At 38.4% G+C, this 21,526-nt stretch overlaps 2 protein-coding genes across 6 annotated transcripts in view; both read right to left on the minus strand.

Moving 5' to 3' along the window:
- REEP5 (receptor accessory protein 5) overlaps positions 1-21,526 on the minus strand; it is a 235,022-nt gene that overhangs the window by 77,397 nt on the left and 136,099 nt on the right. The gene's annotated exons all lie outside the window — the stretch shown is intronic.
- The window catches only part of MCC (MCC regulator of WNT signaling pathway), a 181,151-nt gene that overhangs the window by 23,650 nt on the left and 135,975 nt on the right, over positions 1-21,526 (minus strand). For all 5 annotated transcript variants that reach the window (XM_079331242.1, XM_079331243.1, XM_079331245.1 and 2 more), the window contains 7 exons: positions 21,051-21,257; positions 12,318-12,464; positions 11,942-12,031; positions 11,150-11,298; positions 9,276-9,416; positions 8,030-8,130; positions 5,642-5,825 (listed from right to left, as the gene is read on the minus strand). In XM_079331242.1, the coding sequence (XP_079187368.1) occupies positions 5,642-5,825; positions 8,030-8,130; positions 9,276-9,416; positions 11,150-11,298; positions 11,942-12,031; positions 12,318-12,464; positions 21,051-21,257 (1,019 nt within the window). The remainder of the gene's footprint in view (positions 1-5,641; positions 5,826-8,029; positions 8,131-9,275; positions 9,417-11,149; positions 11,299-11,941; positions 12,032-12,317; positions 12,465-21,050; positions 21,258-21,526) is intronic.

Consider the following 21,526-nt stretch of genomic DNA (forward strand, 5'->3'; position numbering starts at 1 on the left):
GAATAAATCACTTTCTGTATCAAATTGCACTGCTGTTCAACATTTTTGTACTAAGAAAAAAAGTCCCACCCGCTAAATACTGTGAGAGCCAGAATGACTGTCCCAAAATATTATGCATGCGCAAAGGGGAAACCTATCAAGATGGGCTTGATTTTTCTCTTTCCTTTGGTTCTACTTCAGCTAAAGCTACATTGATTTTAAAGTGCTTCAAATAATAGCCCTTCTTCCCACAAATTCAAAGCACAGCCTTGGAGAAGACAGAGAATTGGCAGGTCTATGAAGATTTCTCAAAATCCTTCCCCCTCATGAAATATCCCATTACAGTTCTTTACTACAGTTCTATGTTAATTTCACATTATTCCCTCCTTTTCTGATGGGTAAGAGGTGCCTGCCACAGTTGTTTCAACTGTAAATTGGTCTTTGCTTTTGTTTTCATCCATTTCCTTCTGCAGTGGAGCTTAAGAGCACTCAGTACTCTTATACACAGAAACCCTCTCAGGCTGAAACAAATTTTTGTTCATATTGTTTCTTGATCAGAAAATCGTGAAACACTTTCTAAATCCTGCTTCACTGAGCCTAAAGGCATCTTGCTGAAATAGACATTTATATAAAAATAATGAGGATAGACAATATGAAAAGTACTTAATTCTGTATTGAAGGCATGTTGTAAGTTTCTTCCTCAGCACCCAAAGACTACAGTTGCAGAGCTTTTCTGAATTAAATGTAAAACAGCTGCTGCTGGAGAGGAAGGATAGCTTTAAAAATCTTCAAATCTTGGGGCATAGAGACCTCATCTCAGTTTTTTCTTGAAAAGAAAAGAAAATCCAGCCCTCCTGCTGCAAATGAAACCTGAACAAAAAAATGCTAGAAGTTTATTGTTATGTTGAGCTAGACACCATACTCCATGCATATTCACAGAATTTGGCCCCTGAAGATGCACAGCTATGCACATATACATTAGGGGAGTGCAGTCCAAACTTAGGAAGGCAGTCTGGGCTGTTGCCAATGATACCGAGGCTGCTTTTACTTCAGTCCTGGCTGCCTGCCTGTCTGCAGCTGAGTTGGCTCCTCTGGTGAATTGCTAGCAAGCTGCTCTTCTTCTTCTAGTTTGCATTTTTTTTTTAAAGAAGTTACAGGGAGCTCAGCAAGAAACTTGTGTCTCAGCCAGCGCAGAAGAGGACAAGAATCTTCACCCTACCCCTGCATTTAGCAGCACATCCCTACTCAGAAGACTGAAAGAAGGGACAGAAACAGCACTGCAGTATTTTCAATCTCCCCAGCAACTGTGCCAGGATGTGCTGCCCCAAAACCTCACCAAACAGCTCTCCACAGCCACAGTGCTGGCCCAGTATTGCTCTCTTCAAGGAATGACAGCTGGTGAGCACTTCATCCTGAATTTCTGATATTGCCCTTCCTTTTGAACAGCAATCAGGACAAAGGAAAACATTTATACTGTAATGCACCCATCCAAAAACCACAGGAAAACTGTTGCAAAAGATGTAAAGTTTCTCATTTCTCAAATGTTTAGGTAAGGACAGAGAAGGACCACAGTTTCACCACAGCTGGAGGGAATACAACATCAATCTGCCCATTCTCACAGATGCTGTATCAGAATAAGAAAAGTGTGCTTCACATTTGCTTCATTCCTTGAGTCTTTTATGATGATGTCACACCTAGGTGATGTCAAAATAATTTTCACATACAGTTTGTGGAAAATATGTGGGCTGGTACAGCAAAATGGCAGTCACATTTGCTGGCATGAGTGTGTATCAAATGCAGTGGATGGATATAAAAGAGGCCTTCATCAGTGCTTCTCTGTGAGTAGTTTCAGAACACTACAAACATTTATCCATAAAACTCTACATGATTTTTAACAGATAAAATTATGCTTAAGTCAATAAATTAACATATATGCAATTAAGCAATGGTTTGGATAATACAGTTGGTAGAACTGAGATTAGCACTGTCAGAACTGAATCCACAGAACTGCTTGAACACCTGCGTAAAACCTCATGCTTTAAAGAATGCAGTTTATCCATGGTAAACACAGGCCAAACACCTTCTCTCTAACTGAATGCTGTGGTTTGAGATCTAGTACAGCACAATGACAGAAGGTAGTAGCTTCCTGAGAAACTGAAAAATACCCCAACCAGGCAAAGGACAAACAACAGCTAAAATTACAGCCTTTGGTAAACTTACCCTGCTTCCTTCTGACACTGTTTCAGCCCAGCAACAGTTCTACACAGATAGCATTGAGATACCTATTAGGACATTTCCAAATAACTTATTTGCTTGCCTCAGCCAAGATAATCTTGTCTGTCACTAACTTATCTGAAACCTGAGATGGTTCTGATGAGAGATATATTCCTACTGTTGACTGAGTACAGACATTTTGTGATACTGCGTAACACTGAAAATAATTGCCCTTGCACATAAGGGACCAGATCTGCCCTTCCATGAACCCAGATGTAAGGCTGGGCTTACTAGCACAGCAGGGAATAAAATACATCATTTTCAGTCAGTGTTTACAACCAGGCTTCTTCCCTTTTGTTTCCTTCTAAAGGTACAATCAGTCAAACCTTGTTGGCAGAGTATGTTCTATACTTAGCTTCTGTCCATTTAAAATAATTATTACTTCCAACTATATTGAAAACAAATTCCTATTTCCGAAAACTGAATTGGCAACATTATTGTGGTACTGCTGCCAGTCTAATGAATTTAGATGCTCTTTCACTGCCTTTCATTTATTTTCATTTCAGCTGCTCCCCTTTACAGTCTTTAACCACTCGTCACTAATGGCTCACCAAGCACTTACTCTCAGTGATGTGTTCAGTGATTTGACATTCAGAATCCCATCTGAAACTTCAAAGCCCCAGATGGGTCAACAATTCCACTGTAAATCCATAGTCTATAAGGATTTCAAACAACAAGGAGTCCTTTGTCACAGGTCTCAGCAAAGGATAGTTTTCATCATCCTACTACCACTTTATTAATTTCATTTCAAAGGGAAAAGGTACCAATATGTACCTGCAATAAAAGCCTGCAACACTGAAATATCAAAGGCAAGAAAAATCAGCTTTGTAGATTCAAAAGTATGTTTCAATCCAACACTGTAAAAATATTTTCACAGTGGTTCCCAAAGGGTGGATGGTTCACACAGCACTCACTCAGAGAGGAAATGACCTTAAATTGTGCCAGAGAAGGTTCAGATTAGATACTAGAATAAAATTGTCACTGACAGAGTGGTCAGGTATTGGAATAAGCTGCCCAGAGAGTCAGTGGAGTCACCATCCCAGGAGGTGTACAAAAGATGTCTGGATGTGGCACTTAGGGATAAGGTTTCGGGGTGGTTATGGTGCTGTTGGGATGATGGTTGGACTGGATGACCTTGAAGGTATCTTCAAAACTTGATGATAATTCTGTGGTCCTCTGATACAAACACAGAGAAGTGTATGCCTTTTAAACCAAGACAGGTTTTCCATCAACAGGCTGGCATAATGTCATGTGTTTGTAAGCAGAAGAGGGAATTCCTCTCTTTTGAGACAAGGTTCACAGGAAGAAAAAAAAATCTGAAAACACCTCTAACCACATGTCACTTGAACACAACAAAATAAAAGAAGAGAAGATTTATATTTTCTGGATAAGCTGAAGTTTCAAAAACGTTTTCATTAATATGTATGCCTAGGCAAAGATAAATTACTTTGAGCATGGGGAGGGGAAAGGGACAACAATCTGTAAGCGACAATCAGATTAGGGTGCCCTTGCCACAAATTCCTGTCTCTCTGTGTGAGAGACAACAGCTTATGTTCCACATGTATTAAAAACAACTGTTGAAGTTACCTCATTCAGAATAATATGTTGCTCCACACCAGAAAAAAATATTACAATGATAATAATGGCTCAAGATAAAACATCTTTCACATAAGAACATTAAATTTGCATTCATGACATAGTTTATCACAGTGACATTTTAAATCCTATGCCACTTTAAACATACTCAGCTGAAACTGTATCTACTGAGCCAACACCTTACAGGGACCATGCACACCCATGTCCAGCTGACCACCAATGAACACAGACACAAACACAGACTCTTATCCTCCCAAAATTTCTGCTGAAGCAAGTAAGGGCTGTAGAGATTATATTCCTACCAAACACTTTCAGTGCAAGTCTAGGAAAGCAAACACTGAAACAGGAACAATCCCTCTCCCCCACAGTTCTTCTCGGTCAATACTGGAAACTGCCTGTTTCAAAGAAAAAAAATTACTATGCCTTGACTACATGCCACATATCTTGCAAGAAAGAAAAACACTGAGGTAGTTCTGAAAAACTGAAAATGACCCCTTCAAACAATAGAATGGGTAACAACCTTGGCATAGGTAGAGGTATTACTACATGAAGACACAGACAACATATTCACATACAGGTATAGATATGGCCTAAGACACAGCAAGCCAAGTTGAAACAAGAAACAGTTTCATATAATTTCTTTCCAAATCTCGTTTAAATGCTTTTGGTACAAAGTGTGATCAGTGTGCTATTAGCACAGATGCTGTCACTATCATTTCTATGTAAAGACACAGTTTTCTTGCACTGAAAGTACACCAGAAAACTCTGAATAAAACATTAAAATTCATCTCACATTAGGACCCTGTTTCCTCAGATTACCTTTTTGCTCACTTTTTAGCTATTCCTTGCCAGTCATATGGCAGGAAATAAGATCCTTTGGAGGAGGCATCAGCAAGAAGAGGAAATGATACAGTACTAAAATAAACTTCTGAAGTGTCAAAAAAATGACAGCAGTTGAATAAAGAACTGGCTAGAAAACGGAATTAAAATGAAGTTTCAGAGAAAATCTGAGAAACAAAAATAACTTTTAAGGAGAAAAATGTTCATCTATATTTATCCAGGACACTTGCCAAATTTGTATCCATACACAAGCACACATATTTACTGCAGAGTACAATTACACCACAGGCAGGCAAAAACCTCAAAATGAAGCTGCTGGCAGATATATTTGAACTGGAACACTTCTGCAATAATAGCTCATTTATGTTTCATTATTTTATAGGTCTTCAGAAAAACTGCAATATCCAGTCTTTCCTGGAAGAATACAATCTATTCCATTCCATTAGTGAAAAGAACAGGATGGGAAAGAAGAATTTGGAGAGGTGGGAGAGTTAGGAAGGAGTAGAGAGAGGAAATAGTTTAAAACAGAATTTGCAACATTTAGAAAACAATTCTTGAGCCCTCCAAAATGCCAATGAAAGCCTGATTCAAATTTCTGTTTCTCCGCATATCCATGCTGTCTGCATACAATAGACACAATAACAAGTAAATAATCTAGGTTCCAGTAAAACAGCAAGAAAGTCATGGCAGTAAAACAAATGTAATTGTTGTGCCCTTTATGAGGAAGATCAAAGTTCTGAGTCATCCACTTGCAACAAATTTATATGAAACTCTTCTTGGCTGGAGTTGTTCAAAGTCTAAAGACAATTAGACCACTCAGGCATGGTGACTTATAAATCAAAGTATAGAAAGGACTGAAGTGAGGAGACGTAGCTAGTAAATACAGTAGAACACAATTTTTTGTCTGAAATCAAAGATTAAGAGATTAGGAGAGCAGAAGAGTTACAGTTACCTGGTGTGGCTGTTGGAGGACAGACTTTCCCAGGGCTGCACACTACAGCCTGTGACTGCATAGGCTCCCCCACAGCTCCCATCCAGCTTCATCAGCAAGGCTTTTGCTGCATTCTCAGCTGTCTTCCTGCAGTCATGAGCTCTCTTCAGTATCTGTGTGACATTTTCATCACCTGTCTGGTCCCCTAGTTTTCAAGCAAACAATGATTCAGGGATGGAAATTAAGGCAAGAGATCCTTCTACTCACTCTCAGTTTATACCAAGACAATGACAATAAATTACCAATCTGTGAAGTAAAAGCAACTTCATTTCCTTGTGAGCATCAGCGGTAACTGGGATACTGGCCTGAATGCACCCCACTCCCAATCACAAGCTCCAGGTACTTGTGGCTCTAGGCAACACGTCCTAAGTGATGTAGGATTTTAGCTTGTCTGTTCGTAATGGTGTGTATTCTCCATTAATGTTAGGTTTGGTTGCTCAAATTATGAACACACGGGAAAAGCATCAGCCTCACTTGTAACTCTTACTCCAGTTGGTGCAGTTTCACAGTGTAGTCGTCTCTAGAGCTTCTCCTCACAGGCACCTTGATCTCAAGCCTAATGGCTTGCCAGAACACCTTACAGATTACCCAGCCAGACAGAAGAACTGCCCTGCTGCTCAGAAGCAGCCTCTCACATTTTACAGTTATACATACTAAGCCAAAAGAAAACTAGTCCTGGTTTATTACATTGCTGTAATTTTTTAGTGGTTATACAGCACCTGTGTAGCTGGTAAGCTTCAGGGGAAGCAAGACTGAAACCACCACTGTCACTACTCCTACAGTCTTCCAGCTGCAGTCAAGTCACTAAATTAAGACGTTATTGTCTACACAAAAAAATCCACAAATATATCTGGAGATTAAGCTACAATATATATTAGCAAAACCTAACAGCTTGCTCTGTGTTGGATTTTCTTTTAATCTTTTTCAGGTCAAGTACCTGTAATTCACACTTCTTGAGTGAAGTGCACTAGAAGTAACATTAATGAGGAAGAAAGGAAGAGTGAATATTCTGTTAAGAGAAGCTGGATATGCTAAGTTTAAGTGATGCAACTCCCATGAATTTTCCACTCACAGATGTTGAAGCTTGACTGTCTTCAAACCAAAAATCTGTTGTTTTATCCAGGCATGTTAATCAAATGAAGTAAATGTACAAATGAAGTAAAGGTACATAAACCATACACAACTTCCTCCATGCTCTGCTGTGTGATGGGAAATTTGCACTATTTCTATTTCAGGGCTGTAACTGATAATACCATAATTAAAAGTTGTAGACAGACATCTAAAAAAATTTAACTACAGTCTCTCCAATAAAATGCACATCAGATTAAACCTTCCACAAATCCAAAGTATTTCTCCCTTATAAGATTTTTTTCTACTACATACAGGAATAAAAAAATCAAAGCCTAAATCTACTTTTGCTACTCACTGTTCTCTGCCAGCTGGGAAAGTTCCCTAGCACACTGTGGAAAGGAATGAACAGAGTTTGGAGAAAGGTGAAGAAAATCTCAGATATTCCTCTACTGAGAAACCAGCACCCCTAAGACACCAGGCACTTGCTATGCCTCAGCACAGCATGAAGAGCTATTTTCTCTCTGAATGCTTCTTCCTACTGGAAGAGTATTTTGACTGCCTTCTCCTATCAATAAAAGAAATTGAACTACTAACACTGGGATTTCATTGTGTCGTCACCTCTCAATCCGAACATTGGAGCCAGCTGCAAAGTCAAGCTCTGAATTTCTGAACTGTACTGTACCCATGATAGTGGCTTGTTCCATTACTTGGCAGGCAGCATATTAAAAAAACCACAGGCTTAACTAAACACCAAATAAGAAAAATCCAGAACATACAGGCTAAACAGAAGATATAATCTTTCAAAATTCCAGAGCAAAGATAAAATGGGGTGAAAAATTAGAGCCTTTTAATTTTTTTTATTTGTAACTACTCAATGCTACCTTTGCATAATTTTAATCCCAGCTTTTCAGAGACTGTTTCTGGGGAGTCAATCTTACTGAATCTGGACTTGCCACTACTGTACAGCCCTAAGCCACCTGTGCTCACAAGTACTGTTTAATTATTCCACTCTGTACAGGTACATGCCTACAACAATCTTACCCCTGCCAGAAGAGATATCTCCTCATGATACCCATACACAGGTGAATTGAAATTGCTCTCTGCATTTTCCCCCTATTTTTGGGGTGTGTAAAATAATTTAAATAGTTTAAAAACAAGAAATTACCAGAGAGCATTTTTAAGTAATGGGTCATTATATGATTCACCATTACAACCAATTCTAATGCTAACTGACATGCCAAAAAACCCCTTAAATTAAGTGATTCATTGACATCTTACCAACAGAACCAACACCTGCAGCTCTGAATTGTCCAAGAATGAGACTCTGCTCACTTTCTGCCAATGCTAACAGCAGCTCATATGCTTCTATGCACTGTTCACTGAAAGGGAAAACAAAAACCACACAAAATATTAACACTTGCAATAGCAACAACAAAAAAAAAAGATATCTGATTAACTGCATGATTCTTTACTAGTTGTCTAGCAGCAGGGATATTAAATAACATTATACACATATAGAAGACAAAGCTTCTATCACAAGCATTCAGCAGTCTCCCCATTCTTATAAAAGTGCCAGGTTGGCCTCAAGCAATGTAACAAGACAAAAGGTAAGAGAGTGACCTGAAATAAAGGAGGTTCCAAAAGCATGTTTTAAATAGGTGGCAATACAAACAGCGGTCAAGATGAACCCTTTGAGAAACTTTTCCCAGACTTTCTTATTATACAACATACAGTATTCTACACTCTAAAATATAATTATACTACAACAAGGTGTTATAAGCAGAAAAGATGCAAGAAAAATACTTCTTGCCCTGTCCTGGCTGTAAGAAAACAGAACTCTTTACAACAGAACTTCCAATTGTATCTATGAGTCACGCAATCCCTGTGGCATTTTAATGTTTTTAAAAATACATACTAATATACTATTAGTAATTTGCACATCATTGCAATTTGCTCAAGGTTGATAGTAAAAGAATACATTATTTGAAAGGCGCATTATTTGCTCTAAGACCAAAACTGCCTGTCCCAAATGAGTAGCAGTTGAAGGTGTCAGGTGACACCATATTTTTGCGAACAGGCAAATTTAGATATTTATTACCAAATACCAAACGATTAATCCACAATTCAACGGATGCAATACAAAGTCATTCTCAGCAATATGGAGTACAGCACTCCCAGGTCCACTGGTCTTGGGAAAGGTACAGAGAACCTGTATCTTAAGGCTGGATTCGGCAAGACAATTTGAACCTAACCCCTAATTAAAATGTTAATTCAGTATTTAAGAATGAAGAGATAAACCTCTACATTGCTGTTAGATGCTGGTCAACTACAGTTGAAATACACTGTAGTAATAACTTCAGTTGGGTAGTTGCTCAGGTAATTTAACCAAAGGTGTGTTTTTTCAGGGAGGAAACAAAAAATAAACAGTATTACTACGGGACACCAATAACTTCACTCTTAAATACTTCTACCAAGTCTTCCCGAGCTCCCTCTTCCTGGCTATGCCCCCTGTGTAGGTCCATACCTGTACTGCAGTGCCAGCCTGAGGGCTGTGGCATTGGACTCGTATTTGCCCACAAGCATGCTCATCCTCTCTGCATTGCTCTTGCACTCCTCCAGTGTTATTGTCAGCAAATCGTTCTGGGATTTCAGATGCTCAATACGGCTGCAAAAAACCAAGTCATTAGCTACCTTCAAGCTTACCTCGCAGTCACTGCCCTGAAAATTCTAGGACAACCATACTTTGAAACAATGAAAATTTCTTGGTTAATACAAGTGTATTTTAACAAAGACAGCAAAATTCATGGGATCTGTATCCGTCATCAAAAGCCAAGATGATATAAAATTCTCTTAGGTCATCATCTTCTCCTCCCCATAAAATGTAGTCATAACCCTGTGCAGCAGGAGCAGTAAGCAGAAAGCTGTACTCCTGTTTTGCGGGCACAAGACTGCATAGGACAGTTTCATATTAACCCTCTGCTCAATTTTTCTGCCTTCATTCCTCACTTTCTGCTGCAACTGTTTTTAAATGGCATATTCATTAGTGTGATTGTGGGTGTGTGCAGGGATCATGTAGTTGCATAATGCCTCCTTTCTTCTGAAAATCCAGAGTAACCGCTCAATCTCAAGTCATGTTTGAGTTGTGATTAGAGAGGGAACTTCCAAACTTTGAATGAGGTTTCAGTAGGGCAATGTAATCTTCCAGTGTTCTGGCGACAGTCAAACAGAGGCTTAACTGTAATACTCTCCTCAATGAGATTAACCCTGAACATGAAAATGAAGATCCAGAGTATCAGTATTACTGTTTTTTCTCTTTGCTGACAACAGAAGCACACATCAATATACTATGCCTAACTGTAAAAATTGAATATATGCCAAAACCAGAGAGGCAAACAATTGAAACCTTGCACAGATAGCTAATGAAGAAATCCATTCCATCCATTTTATCCAAAATCCAATTTTATCTAAAATCACTGACTTCTTGACCAAGAAGAATGAGAAGGGCTAGTAGGGCTAGTATAACATTTATTCAGTTATCAGAACAAAGCCCTGACTTTTCTAGATGCTAGAACTATCACTTTGTGTGACAGACATCTTCTATAATGATACATGATGTTGTCAAAACATAGCTGTGCAGTGTTCAGAAAAAAAAAGAAAAACAAGAAAAAAAAAAGAAAACAAGAATCAAATTTTGCAGCACTACAAAAACACAAGCTATAAATAAAGAGATACTGTACTGATCAGACTAAACTTGAGCTAGCTGTGGGGAAGACAGAATTTGGATAGAGATACGCTGAGACATGATTCTCATATTCCTGATCCACAGTTTTGATTTTATGTACCACAAAAGACAAACCACTGGTTTTGATGGAGCTTGCTAAAAGGTAACACCAGCAGTATTTTAATTGCAACCAGAAAGCTGCAATCTCCCTTCTGCAGACAACCTATTTTCTGGTATATATGCAACATCACCATGCATCAGTACATTTATTGAGACAGTTAAATGCTATTATTCTATTTCTTCAGGATAAAATCAAGCAAGCTAATTCCAGAATTATGAAGATCAAGTTATGGGAGTGCTTATTTAAAGGAGTACTGTGTCTTATGAAAAAAGAGGCCATGACTACTTGGTCAGCCACAGAGAGGACACTACATAGTGCAGACACAGAAAGGTGCTATGCTGATTTAATAATGCACAAAGAAACTCTACGCATGGAAAGAATCCTTAGCATACGATTCAATCTCCTCTTCAGCAACCACATTCCATGTTTATCTGCAGCTACCACAGTTGAGCTGGAACTGAACTAAGATATGTTCAAAAAGGGTAAAAAAAGCAGTCAACTTTAATGAAGATAATGTATAACAACATGTGTAAACACATCTAACTTTCCAGCTCACCTATTTAATCTCTCCGTCTCCACTTCAAACTCTCGGATTTTGCTTTCAGAAATAGCAGATCCATGTGAATAGAGAGTCTGGAAGATTTCCTGGATGTTTGAGCAGTCTTGAAGGGAATGTGCCAAATGTTCAGCCACGGTACTAGACACCTGCACAGGGCAGTTAATACATCATTGTGAATAGATAACCACTGGATTTCTCCTAGATACTTTATGCATTGAGAACTGCAGTTGCTTGCATACTCTCACTTCAATGCATTAATTATTCAGTTTTTGTTATGAATTTCACATTTTATAGAACATTTTTAAGATTCCACTTTTAGAAGCCATTTTGTTTTAAAATTCTACTAACCAAGAGTGAAGTCCACTATTTCAGTATACATTTAAAGAGCCTACTCCGCAAGTTATGTTCTTGAGAGCTTAGGAAAGGGTTAGAGCCAAGTTGTTCAGTAAAACAAATATTAACACACAGTAACAACAGCGTTACTGATTTACATTGGCATTTCAAAAGCGGAATCCAGTTTGCTGTTGCTTGAAAGTTGTGAAATGAAACTGCAGAGTTTTCTTAAAGAATATTTTGGTGGAACTTTCCTCCAGAAGTCACTCATGAGAATGATTTCTAGCTACTAGTCATAAGAAAATGAGATCTCAGTACTGGTGAAATATTCTTTGTTGAACTATTTTACTCAAACTAGCTTTAAAGTATTTTCAGATAGTTCACATATTAATTTTATTAGGAAAACAATGCTTTTATTGGAAAACGGACCATGCATGCACAGTTCTTAGTCCTTACCCCTATGCTGCTGATTTCTGATCCTAAGACAGGTCTATCAGATGATGAAGACTCTGATCTTGTCTTTGACAACTTCACTCTTTCAGCAATCTGCAAGTCAGAATGCTGCACAGGTTACACAGCAGCCCACATCCCAAAAGGATCACACAATCTCGTCTTTCCTCTAGCTACACTTCAAAAGCTGAAGAGAACTGAGCCCTGTGCTGTAACTGAGAGAATTACAATTAAGAATGTTTAATTCTTTTCCACAGCTCAAGTGTGCAGACCTGCTCCAGACTCCCCTGAACATCTCCCAGTCAATCCCACTCTTGCACACCACAAAACGAAGCCTGCTTTTCCCAGGTCATGAGAAGGGTTACAAGCACACAGACCCCACCTTGGCAATGGGAATGTCATTGCTGCTGCTGCTGGTGCTCAGCTCTCCCGTGCTGGGGTTGACGGGGCGGTTGGCAGGAGTGAGGCGGCTCGGGCTGGATGGGCCCGTGGCCTGCACGCTCTGCAACCGAGTCTGCAGCTCCCGAACCTGCAAGGAAACATAATGCTCTGATTTTTACACTTTTAAGTAGTCTGTAGATTTTCTCATTGTCTAGCCAAACCTAATTGCTTCTGGCTTCAGCACATACGTTACATTTTTGTACTGTGGTGGCAGCCATTTTCACATGGGGAGCAGGTAAGAGGAGATTATTCTAAAATCCTACTACTATCACTTTTTTAAACTATGTGCAATGTGGAAATATGCAAACATACCACTACAGAATCATTACTCAAAGTTTCAGCTGTAGTATAGGTATAGAAATTATTCTCTCTGGGTAAAACTGATGCTCCAGCCTAAGACCATGATGGATAAACAAACCAAATGACAAAACTCCACTGCTGAAAAAAACCACTTGACATAAATAAATCACATGATGACTTGGTCATATTTAAAGGTTAAATAAATTTAAACATTAATCATACTTCAAAACTACATCAACTAAAGCTACCATTTAGTGAGTAATGTACAGACAAAAAAAAAAGATACCAGTGACGTACTCGACCAACAGCCTGCAGAAGATCTCTGTAAACATACCCTGCAAACACTGCATGGTCCTCATAACACATCAGATACTTGTAGAACTGATATCAAAAGGTTTTCAGTTTAAAGGTCACAAAAAGAAGAAAGGTCTGCAGGAACCAAACTATAGCTGCTCTAAAGATTATAGTGTTTACCTTGGCATAATTCTTAACCGACAAGGAATAAATGGTCTGTCTAACACAATAGTTATGACCCAAGGTAAAGTGACAGAGCTCATTTTTCCCACAGACCTCAAACAGAGTGTGAGATGAGAGAAGATGAAGGAAACCATCTGAAGAGGAAATTCCCCTGTACACAGTTTTCCTTATATACACAGGTTTCTATATGCTTTTGTTGGAACAGTCACTCAACAAAACAAAACTTGTGAAATTTTATCACAGTCAAGTAAAATTTAGCCCATTTGGTATCTCCCTTTGTATGTAGCATGAAATGCAACTGTGGGTCCTGCTGTCTAAAGAAAGATGGGATTTTATACTAAATACATTGACATCAAGACTAAGCAAGCTGAAGACCCTTAGTCAAAAACCCCCAAAATCAAAGTTGCGTCAAAGTTCAGACTTTCTTAGGTGTAGGCACATCTGGACAGTGTTTTATCAACCTCTGCTTGAAGCACCAGCAGCAGTCATGTGTTCTCTGCACAACAGATGCTTCAACCTACTGCAGAGAGGAAAGAGTTCAAGTTGGAACATTCTCCAGTCACCAAAGCAGTACTTTATGCCTCCTACAATCCTCTACAGACTGCTCCTATTTCCTGAAGGAGTATCCCTGCCTCTCCCTCGCTGTACAAACTGAAGGACAGACTGCCTGCACTTAGTGTCAAAAGAATTTTTAGGCATTTAAAAATTACAAAACAAGGAAAAACAACTTATATGTTTTACATAACATGGTGTTTTTAAAAAACCATAGGTGACAACCATAAAAACATATAAAGTCATAGAGCATTTCTAAGTTCTCTGTTCAGTTGTGGAGGAGCACTACAAAATGATTCCAAACAACTGAAGTACACAAAATCTCAAATTGGATCCCTCAATGTTAAAAGTGACTTGATGAAAAATGGATATGGGTGCTTGACCCGGAATTACGTATTTTAACTGCAATTATCTCATGAAGTTGACTGAGCAGAGTGTATGAAATGCACATCCATAGCAAGTATCTTCTACATAGTCGCAGATGAGGTCTCCATTGTTCATACAGACATATTTACTTTCATATTTACTTAGCTGCACTAATGCAAACCTTAAGGCCAAAAGTGCTCTACTGGTGCAAACCAATAATTTCAGCCTGTTGATAAGCATAAACCTGAAATAAACCACACATGCATATTTTTGCTTGCAGATGTGGAATGTCAGTGCAGACAGGATTTGTACTATGGCATTGACACTGAGGAAAAAAAAAAGGCAACCCCAAAACTTCATTAAGTCAAACTGACATTCATTACTATTTCTTTCAACCCAGACTGTTCCAAATTAAATTCTCCAAGTGCTTAAGTTACATCACTGTTTAAAAGCAAACTAATGGGAAGACAATTCTTTATATAATAAAACCCCAGCCTCCATATCTAACTTAAAAATTGCTAAAATATTCACCTATGCTTTGAAGCCAGTCCTGGAAGACTGCAGTCCAAAAGTCAAGTAACATTTTAAATTTAAGTGCAACCAGGAAAGAGAGTGCTAAAGTTGCTTAAATGCCAAGTGTTAGTAGACTCTGAAGTTTAGAATTACCTCATACAAAGATTGTATCACACAAATCTTTAATGCAGAGAGGTTTCCTTTATTCTGTTTTCTTATTGAGAAGTGACTATTGGCCAGGATTATAAAGCTAATTATTCATACAAATCTGTAAAACATCACTGGCAACAGAAAGAGGTAAGTTAGTCAGGTAAAGCTTTGCTCAGGAAAAAACTTCTAGAAGAAAACTCAGAGCACAGTGCAGTAATTTATCGGTGCAACTCACTGCTTTAATATTGTATCATAGAAGCAACCATGAAAAAGAAGATGACTGCTTATCTATCCTTCTCAATGTATTTACTAAATCAGGCTTTCATTTATGAAATTACGTGCTGAACTGACTGCTATAAATAACTGCAATAATTTTAGCAACACTGAGTACTGGATGCTAATTCTGAGCTGGGTAACAGATCAAGTTTGCCTAACCTGTAAAATCACCCATCTCACAATACACACATTCACCAAGCATTTCATGACTGGGTTGCCCACCTACCACACTGGCCAGAGACACATTAGGTAACTATTCCAGGTCACCAAAACCTCCACTGTAAATAGAGAAGTATGCACCATCTCTTCAGAAAGTACTTTTCCACACTGGTAGTGATTCTACAGGAAAAAATAAAGAATGACCAAAGAAGATAAAAAATACCCCAAACCCAAATAAGAGTATAGAAGAGCAATCTTCTTTTCTGTTTTGGTGAATGCACAAGCTTTGATAGGACTGGTTTAAAAAGCAGAATTAAAAGTCGTCTGACCCCCTGTGTCAAGTCTTTAGCATCATTGCCAATGTAATATAAATTATTCTGAAGGTTAACTCATAGAATGAAGGTAAACTACAGTACTGCACAGGAGACAAAATAAAAACTTGGAAACAGGAGGGAGAGGAAGGGAATATTTTAAGGGAAGTAAATGACAAAATTGGCAAAATGCAATGGGTAAAGACAAGCATAGAAACAAATCCAAAAGAGTTATATTTTAAGACAGGGAAGAGTGTGAATTTCTGAGTTTGTGAGGAGGAATAACCAGACAGGATTTAAAGAAAAATTTCTTGAGTCCTTGCATCACAGAAACATGCAGAAGGGTATAAAAATTGCTATAAATTCTCGAAGAACTAAAATGAGATGGAAACTGTCTGGCAAGCAGGCTTTATTATATGGTCCGGAAAAAAAAAAAAAAAAAGGAGAAATCCAGGGAAATGTCTGTGAAATCCAGAAAAAAAGAACTGAAAGATCTTCTAAATGATTGGAGGAAGTCCAAGAAATTAAAGAACTAAAGAAGTGACAGAAAGAGCAGGAGAAGGTGCATTAGGTAGATACAAGGAAAGCCATTAGGTTTCAGAGCAATGGATAGCTTAGTTACAAAAAAAAAAACCTCAGGTGTAAACAGATATTCTCAAGTTATTAATCTAAACATAAGTAACTAGAAATGTAACTTATTATTATTTGATGTTTTGCAACTGAACCAATTGTTGAATTGCATATCTAATTTTTTCCTTTGAATGTTGAGAATTGGAGTAGAAAATTGTGAAAAATTAAGGCTAATTTCTTATCACCTTAAGAACTAAAGAAAAAGAAAGCAAGGGTAGAAGAGAAAAGGGGCTGACAGACACAGCAATGCTCAATTTATGAAAGACTTATAAGTTATTAACAGGCACCACAGACATGTTTGTCCAAACGCAACATGGGCTACAGAAAATATTTCAGTGGAATATTCTCATTATTTGTAACCATGACTCTGAGAAGCATGTTCTTAGTCTTTTTATTTTATACAGGCATAGTGACAAGTACATGTTTCATTAATATATCTTAAATAAAAACCCACAACCACAAACTGCCTGTTTTTGCCACTGATTTCCACATTCAAAGGACACCTGCTGCTTTTGTTTCTAAACCAGTTTAAAATGAGGGACATGCCTGTGATTCTTTTCATTCTACCCTACTCATGACCTGTTTTATCATACAGTACTTTGAACTCTTCAAGTAACAGCACTTTTCTCCCCTAGCATTTTTATTCTGCTTCATTTCCTTTCCCCTATTATACAGAGGAGGAAGATGAAGTACAACAAACCACAGGGAGTGAATTTCTCCCACCTTCTAATTTATTAATGCATACTGCAGATCTGTGTAGGAGAGGATGCCAAATCAAACACCAGTGTAACAATTTGAGCTGCCCTGAGTAGTGAGGGTCCTTCTTAGCCAAAAAAACCTTTACCTTTCACATTCAGTCCTAGTGTTGATTATTTTCAGCCAGATAATTTTCAGCCTCTCCTATATTATGACCACCAGAACAAACAAAGCCTGAATTCCTACACATTGTCAGCTGTGATTGACTGTGTATGGTATCTATAAGGCAAATTAACCACTGAGTATTTGCATTCAAGCTTGGAAACAGAAGTAAAACTCCACTTTGTTGATACCCAAGAGAAGATGTTGCTGCACAAGCAAATACCATGCAAGCGAAGGATGCAAAGAATGGAAATAGCTTTGAACAGCTACCTCAAGATTTCTGATGCTCATTAAGAGACAAAGGAGACAAAACAGCTCCAGGATCACTTTAACTGTGCAAGCTGATAATCTCTAAGGGCCCATAATGAATCGGTGCTCTCTAGCAACTTTGAACAATACCTTCTGATCCCAACAGGAATGACTACAAAACAGAGTCCAGCAGATCCTGCCAGCTCTGTGTCATCTGACACAGATGGGCCCAACAACACCTGCAAGGCCAAGGATCTGAGTCCTGCTGTGGCAGGCGTAGGTGTCAACTGTCTACATGAACTACATATTTTGGGAGAGCCCTCTGTTCAGACCAAAGTTCCCTGGAGTGGGAAATGTGGGCAGCTGATGGGATCACACATAAAATGCTAATTTTCAGACAAACACAGACTATGTTTTCATTAGGGTCTTTACTGAAGACAGCCAATAAAGCGTTTTTGTTCTGGTCAGTCTGGTGATTTCAGCAGAGTTTGGAGCAGGTACAGATCTTCACAACCAGAAGCATGGGATTAACTTAACAAGCTGACATATGGCTCATGCAGAGAACAGACTTAACAGATTTCCAGAGTTGCCTTTTCACTTCAGACTTAGTTCTTCACAAAAGCCTCAAGGAAACCTGAATGCTGCCCACACCCACTGCTTTTTATGCCAACCAGCTCCTTAAGACCGTGTTAAGGTACCACTCATCTGGCAACTTTCATGGGCAGTAATTAAAAAACCCCACAATTTTTACTTTGCAGTTAGGATGGAGTTTATAGGCTGTTTCAGTGCTGCTCATCTGAATCCCCTGCTGAATATAAGGGCTTTTGTGTAAGAACACAAATATTTTTTTTCTTTTACTACTTAACCAATACTCTGTACAGCAGTTGTAAATAGTGCTGACCTAATTACAGCCTTATTATCATGTAATAATAATACTAATCCCACACTGGTACAGAAGTTCCCCATCATCTTATCTGTATTACTGGATTCAGGATTATGGTCAGCTATGTGTAAGCAGTTTCTAGGGCACTGACTGGCCTGGACCTGAATAGATTTTATTTTTAATGCGGCAAAATAATACAAAGGTAAAATAAACCTCTGCATTATGAAATTAGCTGTTACACTGCAGACAACCTACAGAAGTGAGCAATTACCTCTCTTGCTAATGACCTGTGAGAAAAAAAACTCTGAATGTATGCTGTTTCTTTGCTACTGTTCCAGAGAGCAGCTCAATCTGCTAACTGAGCACAGTAAATGCCTAATTAAATTAAATCTCCAACAAGCCTGAGAAAAATGTATTGAAAGCACTCTGCTTGATTAGAGGCACTGATCTGAAGAAACAGACCTATTGATCTGGTCAACTTCAAGCTTGTTCACTTCACCCAATTTAATTTGAGAAGGACAATAACTAAATTTTAGTTGGATCTCCTTTCCTGCTCCCCAGGGAAATAAATTGAAGTGACTCTTGAGTTCAGGTGGCATATAGAAAATATTTCATAGGTCAAATAAAACATTTATCTTGTTGCCACTATAGACATGAAGCTACATTAAAAATGTAAATATGGTCTCCAATGCAACAATTACACAGTGTGCAGACAGGGTCATATGTCATGAACTAACTTATCTGATGGGGGCAATAAATCAGTTGTTTTGCATGATAAGGATGATATTAATTATCAGATTTCAGTAAACTCCTCTGTAGTTCCAAACAACTGAAACGAGCTGATGACCTTAATTCTGGTTCCACCAGAGATGCTTCCATAATAGAGAAGTGGAACTGCTGGCAGGCAGACAAAATGTAGTAGAACCATGAAGAAAAGGCTGGGTCTAGAATTAATGCAGCTGCATTAACTTGGCCTTTTCTGCTCTCCTTTGGATACAATCCTAATGTAACGATTCTGGTTTTAACAGGTATCCTTGCATATTTCATTATACAAACATAACTTTAGTATTTTAAAGCTCTATTCAGAAAGTAGCAAGTAACCTTACTCCTTACTGTTTCTTCAGAACCACAATCTTCTCGTGTCTTCAACACCTCGCAGTCTAACTCGTGGCATCACATAGCCACAACTGGTTCATATTAATCTGTTCTTGCTCCAGTTTTGTTCCTGAGTTTAGAGAGCCTTTATCCCCATTTTTGTTTTCTTTCTTTGGCATTTGTAAAGAGGAAACAAATCAAGAATTTATTTTGTCATGCTGAACAGGACAAGTCCCTTCTCCACATACAAAGTCCATTTCTCTGACCATTGTCTACATAATTTTTTGTCAATTTAAGCTGCATCTTTACATGCGTAAGAGATAAGAATGACATATAACATTCCAGATCAGATCTCACCACTCTTTATACAGTTTTTGAAATCCCTACTGAAAATAACTTGCTGTTTCCCCACAGGACTGTATCTGCTACTAAGGCTCAGCCACGCTGACCCGAGGGTACAACACAAATTCTTCCCCCATTTCTGTTTCTCTGCTGAGGAGCTCCTGGATGTCAGTATAAACTCTTGCTACCATTCTTTCAAGCCCCTTAACTTACCTGCTGTACTTCTCAAAAAAGGAATCTTTTTGTATGCACAAGGCCACCTATCTTTCCCTTGTTTGATATCTTGGTATTGATCTGTATCACTGGGAGTGTCAGTATGTGCATTTGTGTAAGCAAATTTTTCAAGCACACACTTAACTCTCTGCCTGCTTGTGTTGATGTTCACTCCCTCAGTTTGGCAACAATCCAGCCAGTCCATAAATGCTACTTCTGCAGCTCAAGGAGTAATACAGCCTCCACTAAAAAAAATTTATCACTATCAGTCAAAAAATTTCAGGATTGAAAACAACCCATGATATATAATAAAATAAAAACTTACAAAGGAAAAGTTAAAGTGACTTATTTGAGACGAGATTACTATTCTTGCCTTATCACACATGCCTTTTTAGTGTTAGGAGAGGGCAGGGAGTTTTGAAAAGGTAATCTTCATATTTGAAGATTGCAAATCTCACATGATGCAAGTTCATGCTATATGATACAGTCAGGCAGAACAATATTGGTTTAAAACAGCAAAAAAAGTTAATCTGCTGCCAGTAGGTAAAGAGTAATACTTGCAATAATTTACCATGATATTGTGGTCTGAATTGTCATTCAGACTGAACACAAACTTGAAACTGCCTATTTTAAAAACAAAAATACTTCATATGTAGCCAAAACTCCACAAATTTACCAGGTACAAAGTTAACAAATTTTAAAAGTAACTGAGATTGAGGATTCCCTTGGATCTTTCAACTTTTTTGTGAACAAATTTTTTGCCTTTTTTTTTAACTTTGGACTCCACACAAAGCAGAAAGCCTTTATCTGACCTTAAAGCATTATAAAATGTAGACAGGGAAGCAGGACATGGCTGGACCTACTCATTGTTCAGTATGATAATTACTACCCACTGACAGGAGTCCTGTTCTTTTTCTTTCTCTTAATTACAAATTGAATTTCCATCAAAAACTAAGAAATATTTGTTGTTTACAAGAAACACAGCCTCACAGGAAAGTTCACTAGATGAACATCTGCTTTCTCTATATCCAAGTTACATATACTTCCTTGAAGATGAATATCAGTTTTTCTGTTAACACATAACTTCTGAAATCAGCCTGTTATCCACATTGGCTGTTTTTCACATGCTCTTTTTCAATTATGTTCAGTTCTGTCCTAGTTTTGTCACTTGTAAACAAAGCTTTGAAAACAAAAAGCCCTACAGCCAGCACAGGAAGTGAGATTAATGAGAAGCCTGTTCTGGTGACAAAACCACACAGGTTGAAGGAAGAAGAAGGCATCACCTGTGCAGCAGCCTTACCCTTCTACGCAGCCTGTCCCTCTCCTCGCGCACAGCATTCATGGTGGCCTTGGTCCTGTTGAGCTCCTCCTCCTTGCTGCACAGCATGGCTGTGAGGCTCTCATTCTCTTCCCGCAGGCCAGCCAGCTCCTTTTCCCACCGAGACCTCTCCTCAGACAGGTTTGGATAAAGGTCACGTCCCAGCACACCCTCAATCTCCTCCACGGTCTGCAAAAACACAGCCATCAACAAACAGAAAGGAGCAAAGACGACTGAGAAGGACTACTGGGTAGATGGAACAAAAATGTGTGTTAACAGGAAACCCTACACACTTACATACTCCCAGCCTCTCAACACCAATAGTTTGCTTCTTTTGTTTGCTAAGTAACATCAAACAAAATTATTACTTATTTTCTTTGACTGTTTTACCATTTCATTTAACACTTCATACTCACAAACACCAAAGCAGACAAATACATGCAAATAACACATGACAT

Source organism: Erithacus rubecula (genome assembly GCF_903797595.1).
Source record: "Erithacus rubecula genome assembly, contig: SUPER_Z_unloc_2, whole genome shotgun sequence".
Taxonomy (NCBI): Eukaryota; Metazoa; Chordata; class Aves; order Passeriformes; family Muscicapidae; genus Erithacus; species Erithacus rubecula.